This window comes from Bactrocera neohumeralis, chromosome 4, assembly GCF_024586455.1.
Source record: "Bactrocera neohumeralis isolate Rockhampton chromosome 4, APGP_CSIRO_Bneo_wtdbg2-racon-allhic-juicebox.fasta_v2, whole genome shotgun sequence".
In the NCBI taxonomy this organism is placed as follows: domain Eukaryota; kingdom Metazoa; phylum Arthropoda; class Insecta; order Diptera; family Tephritidae; genus Bactrocera; species Bactrocera neohumeralis.
The window spans coordinates 21,288,778-21,304,702 of record NC_065921.1 but is presented as its reverse complement, the minus strand read 5'-3'; the positions used below and the strand labels follow the sequence as shown (position 1 = coordinate 21,304,702).

Below are 15,925 nucleotides of genomic sequence, written 5' to 3'. Positions count from 1 at the left end.
ATGAAAAGGAAACGTAAAACGATGGCAACAACTGTTGTAACAGACGCACCACCTTCATTACATATTACATGTTGTTGTTTTCCTCTTCTTCTTCTTTTTATATCGAAAACTTTGTTTACAAATTATTGAAAGGCACCAGGCGATAAGGATAAAAGGAAGGTAAGAAAATAAATACACGATGTATTGCTCTCACACAAAAACAAACTCATTGAAGTTCGAATAGTGCAACAACAAGATTTCGACGAAGCTAAGCTTTGCTGTAAATATAACATAGAGTAACATGCTTAGTATTTGTTATTTTAGGAACGACCGGAACATTAGGAACTAATGTGTGCTATTGCAGAAGATGATGCTCAAAGCATATGATGAAACAACACTTTTTGCAGTGCAGTTATGTGCACTCTCGCTGCAATTGCATCGTATATGATAAACGGTATGTACCATGGGTAGAAATAAAATAAAATAACAACTAAATTGTCTATGTGCTGTTGTTTGTGCTCTTTAGGAGCAATTATACAACTATAAAAAATGCTATTTTTTGCTAAAACGAAATAAAATTTTATTAACAAGATTTATGAATAAATATGACAAATTCATATATACATAAATGAACAGCGCTAATTGTTGTCATTTTATAGTTCATTCCTGCACTTTATTTAGAACCATAAGCATTGCAGCAGGAAGCTTTAAAAATATTAAACAAATAAAAAATTTATTTATTATGATCGATGTTATCTCACAATTAACTGATATACATATATCAAGCGATCATAAAAGGATCATAATAAAGAAAATTATTTTAAATCCACAACAACAACATATCTATGACCTATTTAATGCTTTTTATCAGAGGAATGTTGTGAAAATTGGAGCTAATATCTGTTGTTATGTCGGCTCATTGTTATAAACTGGAAGGATTTTTTTATATTCGAAACACCTACTGTGTTGTTATGTTTGCCTGCTGTTAAGCGATGCTAGCTGCCTTGTTTAAATTATATTTTACTAGACATACAACATCCCCCACCAAATATTTTTCTCAGCCTTTTAAATATTTACATATTTTGTGCGAAAAATCGGGGCGCTATATATGTGCATATACCAGGCAATCATAAAAGGACGCAACTAATAAAAGTTTAAGTTTATAATAACAAAATAAATGCATTGCATAGTGTTGTTTAGGAACCAATTTTAAAATCGGAACGAAGTGTCGTTTAGGAACAAATTTGAAGATCGGAACGAATTTTTGTTCCTGTACTTTTAATGGAGCAAACAACAATTAGTAATTTCAAAGTGTTCGAATCACCTGTTGAGCTGTTTTGTACGCCTGGTAGCAAGTGATGCTGCTTTAGTTTGTAACTTGTCGAAATTCCATTAAATTTTTTCTATGCTAGTTGGCGCCCTCTACAATTCTTCTTCTTCCATTTGATAAGTTTGTATTTCTTTAAAAGTTCTGCACAATTTACCAGGCGATCATAAGAGAGACACAAAGAGTGGAAGTGAAAAATTGCAAATTCGATATAGAAATTCGAACTTTTAACTTTATTATTGTTTTAGGAACGAAAGCAAACTGAAACCAGTGGAAGTTGTTGTAGGCAATTTTAGTACATATATTATTTTGAGACACCTACTGTGCTGTTATGTGCACCTGGTAGAAAAGACGTTTTCGAGACTTCTATTATGAAAATTGACCTTCCACTCCGTTGTAAAGATTAGTGGAGAAGGAAGGACTTGGGAGTCTCCAAAACTCCGCTATGACTGCGTAATCAGTACGGCAATTACCAGGAAATCATTAAAAACCGCAGGTACCAAACTAAATTCTTTATCCTATAGCAAAAAATATTTACCTTTACATTCTTAGTTACGATTTGAGATTTGGAACTAATTTTTATTGGTAAACCATAGGCGCTTTACTGAAAGCGAAGCACCTGTTGCTTTTTATGTTCACTTGGTGAAAAGTGATGCGAAGTAAGTATAGATTTTCGGAGCCCCTGTCTGTCAGTAATGATCATGATGATGACAGTCGCCTCGATGCGCTACAATTTCATACATTTTCTGCAAAAGAACCCCGCAATGCATCAGGCGATCATAACAGACAAAGACAGGGAGAGAGTTAACAAAATCGACTTCGAAATTCGAAATTTGATACTATTGTTTTAGGAACGATTTGGCAACTGAAAACAATGCATGTTGTTGGTGACTGGTAACGAATAATGCTGCTGGCATAACATGTCTACTGTGCTGTTATGGGCGCCTGGTAGAAAGGAGGCTGCATTTTAGACATTTTGGAGCAAATGGCGGTTGCGGTTTTCGTTTCTCACAGTGGGTTGCTTGTGAAATTCCTTGCGTCATAATTGTTCCAGATTTGTTTTATTAACTCTCACTTACCATTTAAGCCAAAATATAATAAAGTAGACAACCCTACACAGTTTTAGTGTTTATACATTTATTGCCTTCATCTAATCATCATATCAAATCATAATACACAAGTTTTAAATGAACTTATTTGGCTAAATATCAAAATATGTTTGCTTAAAAAGTAGATATTATATGAAAATTCAGCAAGTTGCATACTAATTAAAGCCAAGTTAGACATTGCACACCTAAAATATATAGTTTTCTTTTGCGAGTTTACATCGCTGCTTATTTAATAAATTAATTAAAAATATGTAATTTATTTAATAATATTTGATTTATCTAAAATTATTTAAAAGTACTTGTAGCAACTAAAATGCAATGCGTGAAATAAATGATTTTCCTGAAGAAAGCGCTAAAAAGTAATTTCAATTCAAAGCTGACACTCCTGATTTGTTGAGTTTTAGATTTCTAATACACACACAACAATTTACGTACAATTTCATTTGTATAGTTAAATATACATTTAGTATTTTAATTAAAACTTAGTTGTCACAGTTATTACATAATAATTTGAATTTTTTCTGTTACCCCTTTTTGCCCAATTGTTTTACCACGACTTTTTGTTGAATTTTACTTACTCTCTGCTCTCTTTTGTATGCCTACAATCTCTCTACTTAGTTTTATAGTAATTTGCACCAATTGTAGTTGCCGTAAAAGCTCATTTTTTGATTATATTCTGCACGGATTTAGATGACTAAGTACATATGTATGTATTTAGAACACAACTCTTTCAGCTGTTATGGCAATATTTGACATTTTGCGCCATGTTTTTCTTGTTGGTAGATGACTGCTGACAGATGACTGACTGCTGACAGTTGACTGTTGACAGCTGACTGTTGACATTTCGGCCAACGCTTGCGAATATGTGCTGCAGCTGTTTGTGGTTTACTGAAGGTGGCTTGTCTTAAATTAAGTATTAATCTAAAAATGTTTCACTAACAATACAATTAATTTAAGCTAATGAGGAAGTACAAATTGTCTTATTAAATTTGTAAATGCAAAATTTAAAAATCTCGTAAAATTTGAAAGTTAATGAAGATAAGGAATGAGGTTTGAGTGTTTGTCTAATAGGACAAATTTGCTTAATATAGTAATTTAAATAATACAATATAATTTATAAATGATTTATAATGATGGTTTTAATTAAAAGTTATAAATCATTAAACATATAGTTATTTTAATATCTGAAGTCGAGTGAGTATATATATCATTATGCTTCGATAGCTTTAAGCTGCCGCCACCATCATTAGAATTAATTTACAGTGGTTGACACAGCATAAATCCAAATCTTCTTTTTTACTATATATTTTACCAAAAATTAGTTCCGTTTTTTATAAACTATAATGTACTTTTATTAAGTGTTTCAAGGCAGTTAAAGGAAGACTGAGTTCATTGTAACCCATTGCGGTATATAAAAATTCAAAGAATTGTAAAAATAGCGTAAGTCCAGTGATGTTAATGGAACATGATCTCTCTTCGACTAGTCATTTCTCTGTCCATTTCTGATCTATTCGCTAAAAAATTACGTGCAAAAGTGGCATTAAAGCGGTTTGGACCTTATCTTCAATGCTACTAAGTTTTCCTTTGCAAAATTTAGATCAGTTATATTATTGTGAATGGTTTAAATTTCAAATGAAAATATATATATTTTTTTGTATCTTTAAAACTTATGACTTAAAATCAATTTTAGCAACTAAGCCAACTAATGGGCATCCGTTATAGTTTGTTCGATTCGTTAGAATAGCGTTTGACGAATCAAAAGCAGCTATCTTAAGTTATTCTTATCAAGTATTTTTAGAAAAAAATATGTCAAACAATAAATGCAACAAAAAATAGAATCAGAAACTGGAAATAACGTTCAAATGTATAAAACGGATACATTTAGATATTAATTGCTAGGAAAACTGAAGTTGGTTTAAGTTATTACTGCAAATACCATTTAAATGTTTAAAATACCACAGGAAAAATTTCATCATTTTGTTAGTTTAAATCTTGTGCAGTAATATTATTTTATAAAGATTTTCAAATGCATTTTATGTTCTCTTAAATTTAGTAAAACTTTTATAATATGTACGTATATGTATAATGATAAAAAAATACACAGAAGAAATCATAAAACACTTATTTCATCAGAACCAAAAATTAGTTCCTTTTGGAGACTTTCAGAATATCTTGAGGGTGAATATCGGGATATTGACGTGAAAAGAATAATTTAATGGAGCTTGGTATATTCGTGGTTACGAGAAGGTAATGACTGTCCTCGCTTCGTTTTAATACCGAGGATATACATTACATAAGACAACAAGCACCCGGAAATTGTAATTAAATTCCACGGGTAAGTGCTATTTCAAAAGATTGTATTTTGCTAGGTTGATAGGATTGACGTTAATTACTGAACTAAATATGAGCGCGATCTGCCAAATCGGTACACCTCAGTAGTGCGTTGCGATTTTTACAATGGATAAAAATATTGAAGAGAGAATTTGTCTACAATTTTGTATTTCTAAGAAAATTATGTGTGCGGAATCATTTCGAATATTGGAAGAGGCTTACGGTGATTCAGTTTTATCAAAAACACATGCCTAAGAGTGGTGCGAAGCCTTCAAAGACGGTCGAGAGACCGTGGAAAGCATGCCTCGCTCTGGAACACTTCCGACCTCTTCAGCTGAAGAAAATTTTAAAAAAGTGAAGGATATGGCGCTTGAAAATGGCAAGGGAGCTCCACATCTCTCGAGAGTTCCTTCGAATGATTTTGGTGGCTATTTTCATTCCGACAAAGCTGATTTTTTTCTCAAAAAGAGTACCGTAAACAGTGAGACATGGAGTTATAAGTTTGACATGCAAACAAGTTAACAATCATCGGAATGGAACCCGTTTTCAGTTGATCGAAGAGATAAAAAAATTCGCTAAAAAATTGCTTAAAAATGTGTTTCGAGGACTGGTAAAATCGTTATCATAAGTGTATTATATCTAGTGGGGATTACTTTGAAGGCGACAAAATAAATATTGTATTTTGCGTTTTATTTACAATTTTCGTGTACTTTTTTTTGAATGGTATATGTGGCTGATTAACCTGGTTTTCTTAATGTCTGAAGATCTATTTTTGTAGTGCAAGTTAACATTTACATTTGTTTGGAAAACAAAGAGTTTTGGAAAACGGTCTTTCACTTCTTGGTAATATGAAATTTTTACGCAACTTAATTAGCGATTAAATTATACCCCTCTAGCGGAATATGAGATAGTGTGAAAGACGTTTTATGATTATTATATGGCTCAAACAGTCCGGATGGTAAGTGCACCCTGTTTTGTTTAAAAACTTTATTAATTCAGAGTTCAGAGGTGCTATATCTCGAGAGGACTGCAATCGGATAGCGGTGGTTTTGTAGTATTTTCGAAAATAGTGAAAGGAAGACCTGGGTCACCTCCAAGATGTTAGATTGTCGGATAATTGTACGAGCTAAGGTTATAATATCGAATATGCTGATTAATGATCGTCAGCCGTTTTAAGGAACCAGTATGTTGGGTGGAACAGGTGTGTGAAATAGTCCTCCCCCACTCGAGATAATGAGGATATAATTAGGTACTGCAACTCGTCGCTATCCACGCAATACGACTGTACTAAGAGGGATCTAATAAACCTCCACGCAAGAGGTAATTCTACTTCAGGAACAATCAATCGGTCTCAAGTTCCATCAGGTTAGTCAGAGCATATTACAAGGATGGCACTAATACCTCAACAACAATTATTTGCAATTCAAATATTCTCATATGAGATGTGGTTGTAAATGTGATCTGATTTTAGGAACCTTTCAGTGACTTCGAAAAATGCTATAACGTGAAAAGTTGCTTGGATCTAAATAGATGCGCGGACGGACGGACAAATAAACATTATTCTAACAATTCGTCATATGATTACTTCTGATATACATACATAAATCAAAATCTATCTTTCTCAGCTACTGTATAGTGCTACGAACAACTGTTATTTGGACAATGCTCTTATACAATAAGTCTAACATAGAAACGGATAAAATTCTAAAAATAATCTATTCAATAATATTGCACAATAAAGCATTAAAAAGCTTAGTGTTAATTTACAACTACTCTGTACTCTCACATTTTCAACTTATAACCGAAATTACAAAACATAATTCGCACTTAACTAAACAAATAAGCATACATATGTAGTTGTTAGCATAGCCTGTTTGCCACCTACTACTAAATGACATTGTCGACACGCACACACAAATTGGAAAATGGCAATAAATATATCAACTATCGTAGTACCAGTTAATCACGTGTTAACTACAATTACTTACAACTACGCTGACATTAAAACCATATACATACATACATACATACATACATAGAGCCAAGCCACCTCCAACCACAACAAGTCACATGCCACACATGTCACATCGCGTTCGGCTGCATTTTAATGCGCTTACAATGCCTCGTCGGCGATTTTGTTGCCATCCAAATGCAAATTATTGTTGTAGGTGCATGTGTTGGGATTTGCGTGCACAGCTGTGGTGGTGACAAGCAAAATGCCGCCGGCACGATTGCTGCCCTCCGTGCTGCTGCCTTCGATGCTATAACTGCCGCTGCTGCTAAGCCGATTGTTGCTATTGTTATTGTAGTAATTACTCGTTGTTGTCCCTGCTGCTAGAGCGCTGTTGTTCGCTGCTTCCGTTGTTGCTGTTGCCGCTGCTGTAGTTGCTAACGCCGTCGACGTCGAATTCTCGGCTAACGCCGTCACATTTTCGGTCGCATTTTTCCTATGACTATTCCAGTTGCATGTTTGCGCGCCGCCATCGGCAGCACAACCGCCCTCCTCCATTAGCGGTTGCCGTATGCGCAGCTGATCGACGGTTTTTCGTCGCAGAAATTGGAACTTTCGCAGACCGCCCAACAGACCGGGCGTCGCTGTGGCATTCGCGGGCGACTTTTGAGTGGCGGGTGCGCTGCTGTTGCTGCGCAGGCGCGTGGCGCCTTGACTGCTGCCGGCAGCGTTTGGTGCATCGCCGCCGCTGCGTCCGGTGACGGCGCTGGAGGCGCGACGCGATTTCGTCGACGACAAGCTCTTTAGTCATACCTTCTCTTCGCCGGGCAAGGGCGGGCCACATCGCACGAACTATAATCAGAAGAACTGCGGTTTGAAATAATTGCGTGTTTTTTAAGGAGTTTTTGGATTTTTTTTTTGTTTTTGCATTGGTGGTTTGGTTTGTTTCATGGTTACAATACGATGTATGGTACGTTTATACATAGATGTGTGTAAAGAAAAGAAAAGAAACGAAACACATTGGAAAGTGGAGAGCAGTGGTGATTTTTAACTTAATTTTTTTTGGTAGTTACTAATTGATTATTTATGTACGAGGTGATAGAGTGCAGTGGGAAAACAACGACAAACAAATCGACAAAACAACACTTGGATTGGTTTAAAGTACTGCAAAAACGATAATTACTTTTTACAATTTTATTTAGATTCAAAATTTTAAAATTCAAAATATATTATGAAAGGTTTTAATCAATTGATATTTTCCGGGTTAGGCTAATTGGGGTTCAAAATGGGAAGACGTGGCTTTTACAGACATTTAAGCATCACCCTAACGCTATAAATCAAATCAAATATACTACTTTTAACATTATTTTGACTCTAATACTTCAACTGGGTAACGCTATTGTTGTATTGTTGCCGGTCTACTTGCCCTGGCCATTATAACAGAGTTTTATATTACGAAAAGCTACTGATGTCAACATGCTTGATAACAATCCTGAGTTGACATTTTTCAGCCGCATTGTTTAAAATATTTGGCAACACTCTTCAAATCTCTTCAAGATAACCAATATATAACCAAAACTCAAATTTTCTTTCAATATGAGTGGCTGAAAAGGGATTTTCCTTTTTTTTTGCAACTTAGTTGACGATATGCTTTTATGGGAAACTAAGAGACAATTTCTCTGCACAGAGCTTAAAAATCTTTCATTTTAGTGCTCGAACTTAGCGGAAATAATTATAATTCAGATGGGTTAATAGGCTAAGTGTGCAGCGTATTCAAAAGTATGATTGTTTGGTTTTAAAAATCCTGTTATGGGGTTAAAAGCGCAAAGTTTGGAAGCCATGTGATAATATGCCGAGCATAACATGTATGAGAATATTTATAAGGCGTGAAAAATATTTCAGTATTCAGTTTTAGTTGAGTTCTAAAAGTGAAACATATGTATTTCAGCTAATTTCTAATATCTTAAGGCAGATTTACTAAGTCCAAGTAATACTTCCAATCTTCTACTAAGCCCTATATACAAAAAAGAACAATGAATTCATGGAACTGTGCTATAACATTAAATCTATGTAAGCTTCGTCAAACTCATTATCTATCAACCTCGAGTTATTTTTGCTTAACAAATGCAACACAAAAACATTTAATGGCCAAGAGTACTCTTATTAGTTACCGGGTTGCTCATGCGACATGTAGTACCAATACACCACACATGTGGGTTATGGTTAAATTAATGTCACTCATACGTCATGGAGTACCAATTCAACACAAATGTGGCTTTTGGCTAAATTAATGTTGCTCATACGCCATGCAAGACCAAGAGGCGTTAATATGGAAAGGAATGTTATTAACATAATATGACTAAAGAAACAAACTTTTCTGAACGGCAAAAGGTATGCAGGAAGTGATTCGAAAAAAGTACACATTTATATTTGTTAACAGAAAATATTAGAAAAAAATAGAAAATAAATATCAGAATATTGTTATTTGTTGCGAAAGTAAATCTTTTTTTTATTAGAGGAACATTTTTCTACTTAATAATATATTAAACATATACGAGGAATATTAAAGAACAAATAATCTCAAACGATTTACATTGAAAACAAATTTAGTAATAATAAATGCAGTTTTAACTTATTTTAACACACACAATTACATTATTTACAACAGTAACAAATACTTCACAAATACAAATTACTTAAAGCTTTGTAAGGACATATATACAACTAGCATAAGCGAAAACATATGCAAAACCAACAAAATCTTACCGAGACCTGGGTTGCTGTGTAGGAATTTGCACGCGCTCTGTTGCTAAACCAAGCCGTACGCCAGCGGCGCTTCACCTGCGCAATAACTTCGCCATTGAAGAAGCAGAAGAGTGTGGCAACAAAGAGACCCTGAAAAGAGAAGTGGAAAATCTAATTTAAAATACGTCGAGAAAATAATAAGAAGAAAAATAAGGAAGAACAACTGTTTCAAGGGTAGGATATATATTGAAAAAATCATATTTTCCCCAGAAAAGTTGGTAAAATATTTTATGATTATGTAAGCCTTTATTTTTTTTTAATTAACTTATTTGAGAAATAATACACTTGAGGTGAAAAAACGCAGCCCAATATTTAAACATATTTCTTGTTCCATTTTAGGTATTTAAGGTTATCAGTGAATATACCAAAAATTTAGGGAAATATTTGTCGATACAATATGGGCATTATGTTTTAGTGTTATTTCTTTGATTTTTTATGCAATAGATTCCAAATATTTGAATGATAACGCTGTCGGATCATTAGTTTCTGAATTAAGTATATCATTTTGAGAGAAGCAACTTTTGTTTTTGTGAAAACTGGATAAAAGGAATTTCGAGCGTTGATAAAATGTTGCCTTTTGAAGGGAAACAATACAATTAAAAATCTAAGGCAGCTAAAATTTGACTTGATATTGAGTTTCCGGACACCACCACGGAAAAATCAACCATAAAGGATTGGTATACTAAGTTTAGATAGAGTAAAATGAGCACCTACATAAGATGATGAAAAAGAAAAGAGGTTGAAACTGACGAAAACATAAAAAAAAAATCCACCAAATAATATTGGATGACCGCAAACTGAAGTTGTTTGATAAAGCAGGTTCACCAACATCGACTGTTACATAACGTTATTGAACTGTTTGGAGGATAAAATCGCCGAAATATGGCCGCATTTGAAGAAAAAAGAAGCGCTGTTTCATTAAGACGCAAGTCAGTGAAAATGGTGGAAAATATGCTTGAATTGGACTTCCAATTGCTTCGCATTGAAGCAAAGGACAAATCGTACTACAAAAATGGTATAGAAAAGTTGGAGAATTGTTATCACTAATGTATCAGTTTTGAAGGGCATTATGTGGCATAAAAAAAAAACAAATCTAAAAAATATGTGTTTCACTATGGTTGGCCGGAGATTTTTATTTTAACATATTTTTTAGTAATTAATCGAAAATATTTTCACAACAATAAATATTTTGTTATAAACGATTTAAGGCCGAAATTTTATCAAAAATCGATTTTATTTTGCTATTATTTCGATTAAACACTTAATTTAACATTACTTTACTGAAATCTGTTTGGTGTTTTAATTTCTGAGGATCCAGTTCAGAGATATGTTGGTCACCGGGCTTTTTGGAGAGAAGCTCCCGGAGATCAGCTGTGGTTCCTTTCCGAATAAGTATTTTTACTAATATTAAGCTTTAGAATACAGTTAAAGGACACTATAATATTTTTGGGTCATTAAATTTAAAAGTTTTCTCAGAAAAAATTTTAGAAAAATCTCTTTTTTCGGCCTTCTAACTGCATATAACACCTTAAAGCAACATATTTTGTATCTAATTTGCTGACTGTATGCTCACCATTTACGGTGAATCTAACATACAGGATTTTATACAAAATGTTTGTAAAACATTGAAATAATTTCCAGTAAAGGAAATCTATAAAATTTGAACCTATTTTTGTACCCTGAATAAAGTAGGGAATATTAAGTTTGTACTAAGTTTGCATTTAGTTTGCCATGAACTCCGTACGTCTGTTTGTAAATATGCTAATCAATATCGAAAAACTTAGAGACTAGACTTTTTGACATATTGATCTGAAGATTTGCTTACGTCCTTTTCTCACCCAGATGCTGTTGATTTGTCGCAACTGCCGATATTGGATCACTTTAAGACGTAGCTGCCCTACAAACTGATCGATTAAAATCAAGTCCTTGTAGCTACGCATGCCGTTATATCCGGTAGTATATGAGGGAGCAAACGTTTAAATTGAGTTCTACCATTTTTAAATGAGATGTGTGGTCCATATTTATATTTTATACCATTTATGGACCTTTCAAGCAAACATTAGTTGAAGAAAACAACAAAAAAAAATATATTAATAAAATGAATAAACTCCACAGAAATGTAATGTGGTATAATTTTATATAACATTACTTATACTGTAAACTGTGGAGAAGCAACAATAAACACACACAGGCTTATGGTTTGCGAAAAAGCAATCCATGAAATGTTGAATGAGAAAAATTTGTTACAAAATAATTTTCGTATATTGTCACGTTCTCATTTAATCATTACTCATTGTAATGTATGTATGTCACAGAGAGTTTTGCTGCTGGTGAGGTTTCAAATCCTAAACCACCGGTAGTCACGCGCTCAAGATCCACAGCTACGACAATTATTTATTGAGCAAACTGTAACCAGTTCTCCAGTTAACTCAAACGCATATGTACACATACATAGATATGCAAATGGATGTTCACATGTGCATATTTAGAGTAAAACAAAAGTTTTACTTAGCCATTAAAAATAAGTCAGTTGAAAATATTCCACACAGATCATTAATTTCAACGCATTTCTATCGCGTACATCTAACTTTTTAAATGTTATTTTTATCAGCTTTGCGCAACATTTTGAGCAGTGTCCTTGCTTTTGATATGTGAATGTGTGTATGCATCTAATATATGTGTATAAGCATGTCGCAAATGCGCTTAGTTCGCATTTCACTTTGTAAGCTTCAAAGCGCCAAAGACGAAAGTTACGGCAAACTACCATTCGAGTGCAATTCCCGACGGAAAGCCAATGCACTTGACCCACTTTGTGCAAAAAAGCGAGGGAGAGAGTTAAAAAAGTTGCGCTCAAAACAAAGCACCGTAAGTGGTGAGCATGCATGTCAAAAAATTAGAAACATTTTGTTATCATATTGACATATACTACTGTGGTCAAAAAATAGTGAGACTTTTTAATTTTAATTCCGCGCGAAAACCCGTTCGTCGAAATATTTTTTTTCTTGGTTGGTATGATTGTCTGTGACATTGGTGCCAAATATCACATGAAAATAATTATTAGTGTTTAGTATACGCTTGTCTTTCTGAAGTACATAAAGTGCATTCGGCGATTTTTACGGTTTTGTGTGCGGAATCAAATTTCTGTTGCTGAAACGTTCAAAATGTAGGAAAAGGCCATCGGTGATAATTTTTTGTTGCGAGCAAATGTTTTTGATTGATACAAATTATTCAAAGAGGGTCGAGAACGCGTTGATGACGAACCACCTCCAGGACGGCCCTCAGCATCACCCGATGATCAACACGTCAATAATATAATTGCTACTTGAGAATCGACGATTAACAGTCAGAGATCTTACTGGCATCGTTCAAATATCAGAAGGATCAGTGAAAACAATTTTGAAAGATCATTTGAGGCTAAGAAAATTTAAACGATTGGCTGCAACCAAATCACTATTTTTTTTTAAACAGCGTCACATTAACGTCTGTGAAATACTGCTCTGCTATTACCAGGATGCCATGAAACGTATTAAGAAAGTAATAAATAGTACTATGTTACTGGCGATGATCCTTGGATCTATGTTTTTGAACCAGAAATGGACGATCAAATGGCCGAATGTCCTGACAAAGATGAGCCGAAGCCGAAAACATCACATTAATGAAGGTCAAAAATCAAGGTTATAATGACAGTTTTCTTTGATTATGGAGATGTGGTGTACTTTGAATTCCTTTCGATCGACCAAACTGTCAACATGAAATACTATTTGAGTATTCTGCGTCATTTGCGGGAATCTATTCGTAAAAAAAAACCGGAAATATGGGCGACAACACTTGGTTTTTCCACCACGATAATGCACCGTTGAATACTGCATTGATTCTTTTGAGGCAAGAGGGACCTTTAAAACAATTATACCTCATGGATTGTTTTATCTTTGCTTGAAAACTTTGAAGAAATCTCTTTGGCACTATGGAAAGCACATGCAGAAATCGAACGATGCAAAGAAGATTAAACCACATGGGTCCGAAAAAGGCAATAAAGACTTTTCTCGCTGTCAAAATGAGGTCTCAATGGCGGGAGAATAAGGAATAAAGGCTCTTCTTTAGGTCTCAACGGCGGGAGTATACAATTTTTAGTACTTAAAATTGCTTAGAAAATATATTAAATTATTTTGCTTTGGGTTTTCTCTTCATGTTTTCAATTATTTCGGCAAAGAAATTAAATTTGACAAAGAAAAAATGCTTTCAAAGCTTTTTTGTAAGAAAGTTAAAAAGGTCCTGGAGGTATTTCAACAGAATACCGTGAAATTAAGTTTCGATAACACACATATTTTGTTTCATGTTAACATAGTACAATCAGTTACTGGTTCACTCCCTGATAAAGGAAATAAAGCTGACCATAAATTCACCATAAAGAGGCTTTCAATGTTTGTGGACTTAGTTGATATAAACGCAAAACTGCATAAATATTTTTACTTCCAGAGAATATCTGCTTTAAACTATAGACAATAGAAATGACTGGAAACAGAAAGTGAGTTTCTGAGTATAAAATATTTGGGAAAAAAATATTGATTTTGAGAGAGCTTATAGCTGAATCGGCTTAAAATGGAATGTTTTATAAGTTTTTAAAAAATCAAATAATATTTTTTTAAATATATAAGCCATTCCATCAATTGGCGACATGGTTTTGTACCCGTATTCCGATCAAAAAATGACTACTTCTTTTATTTTTTAACGGCCTGAAAATTGAGTGCAAAATTTTGAAGTTATACAATTTTATGTAAAAAACTCTCAGCTTTCTGATAAAAATATTTTCAAAATCCAAACAAATTTTCAAAATCCAAAAAAATATGTGGTAGTAGAAAACATGAATTCAAAAATTTGGTAAACTTGCATAATCCGTTGTTATTGGCCTATCCTCAACTCCATTTCCTTCGAAAACCTTGAGCAACAAAATCATAAAAACTGTTATAAATTGAATTCAGGAGTAAAGCATATATTTTTTTCAAACTATGGTTACACAATTTAGGTATAAAACCATTTTTTCATGTGCATTGACTTTACTCATCCATTTGTGTCTCCATTTCCTTGCTCACTTACTGTAAATGTGCGAACTTAAATATTTACACGAAAAGTAACTGCTTTTATTATAATAATACATACAAAAACCTTGAAGTGAAAGCAACGTTACTCCGCAGCAACACAAAAACAAAGACAACAATTGAAAATTGAACCAGGGAAATTCAGCTTCCAAATTGTCTGCTGAGCGCAAAAACGAAAGCAAAACTAAAACAAAAAAAAAAATTCAGAAAAAAACAAAAATGAAGACAAGAAAAAAGAAAAGAAATAATAACGTTAAGCTAATGTCTTGTAACTTTCTACTTATTTCTCATTTTCATATTTTTTTTGTCTTAAAATAAAATTTGCTTTGTCAACAAAATGCTTCCTTTGTTGCCATCAAACGAGCGTAAAGTTTCGCTACACGCCGTGAGAGCACAGTTGCGTGTTGAACTCTTCAACTTACCAAATGAAAGTTAAATACGAACCGCAAATTTTTGACTGAAATAAAGTTTGAATATGCGTGTGCGAGTCTCATGAGGAAATCAAGTTTACCCAAACATTTGCATTAAATTTTGCGTTAAAAATAGTTTTAACGGTATAAAAATGAAATAAATTTTATTCAAAAATTGTAAAGTAACTAAAAGAAAGGTGGCAGAGAAGATCAAAATCTTACTTGGCTAAGTTCAAGACCTTATAGTTAAACGAATTGGGCCGGAAAAACCAGATTTGTGGAACACACCACCCAAATTTTTTAAACAGAAACAAATACAAGATGTACTATCCCACAATCACCTAATTAATTTGATGTATGGTCTTAAGATGATTCTGTGTTCGATGGACTCAAAAGCTGTTTCGATGAACAGGTTTTAACAGCCGTGAATGGGTAATTGAGAAATCAAAGAAAACCATGCAGAGCCGAATTCCTGGTACAAAAATTGTTTTGAATATTGGATCAAGTGATGGCATAAGTAAGAAGGGGCAGAATTGATTTCAAGCAATAAGCTATAATCTTAATTTTATAATTTCAAAAGCAGTTTCTAATACTTTCTCATCAAGTTTAAACACTTAAATACAATTTTCCGGTATAGAAAATGTAGTTTCGTAAACAGAAACAAAACACTAGTAGTGGAATCTGATAGATACCTGAAGGCGTTTTAGGGATTTTGGTTTATATTTTGTTTGAAAATTGAACTCAAATAAATATGATCTATTTGTACTGGTAAGGTTAGCTGCTTTACCTAGATCTGGTCTCATCTTCTATTTGTAGTGAATAGGCAATGACTGAAATACTGACAAATACTGAAAAAATCAGATAATATAATATTACATACTGGAATGCCAAATGTCAAAGTTATCAATAAAATAATA

General features: G+C 33.5%; 1 protein-coding gene across 1 annotated transcript in view; it reads right to left on the bottom strand.

Moving 5' to 3' along the window:
- Positions 1-2,419: 2,419 nt before the first annotated feature.
- Positions 2,420-15,925, bottom strand: part of LOC126756957 (calcitonin gene-related peptide type 1 receptor) — a 184,965-nt gene continuing 171,459 nt past the window's right edge. The window contains 2 exon segments of the mRNA XM_050470466.1: positions 2,420-7,549; positions 9,464-9,592. Of these exon segments, the coding sequence (XP_050326423.1) occupies positions 6,860-7,549; positions 9,464-9,592 (819 nt within the window). The 3' untranslated portion in view covers positions 2,420-6,859.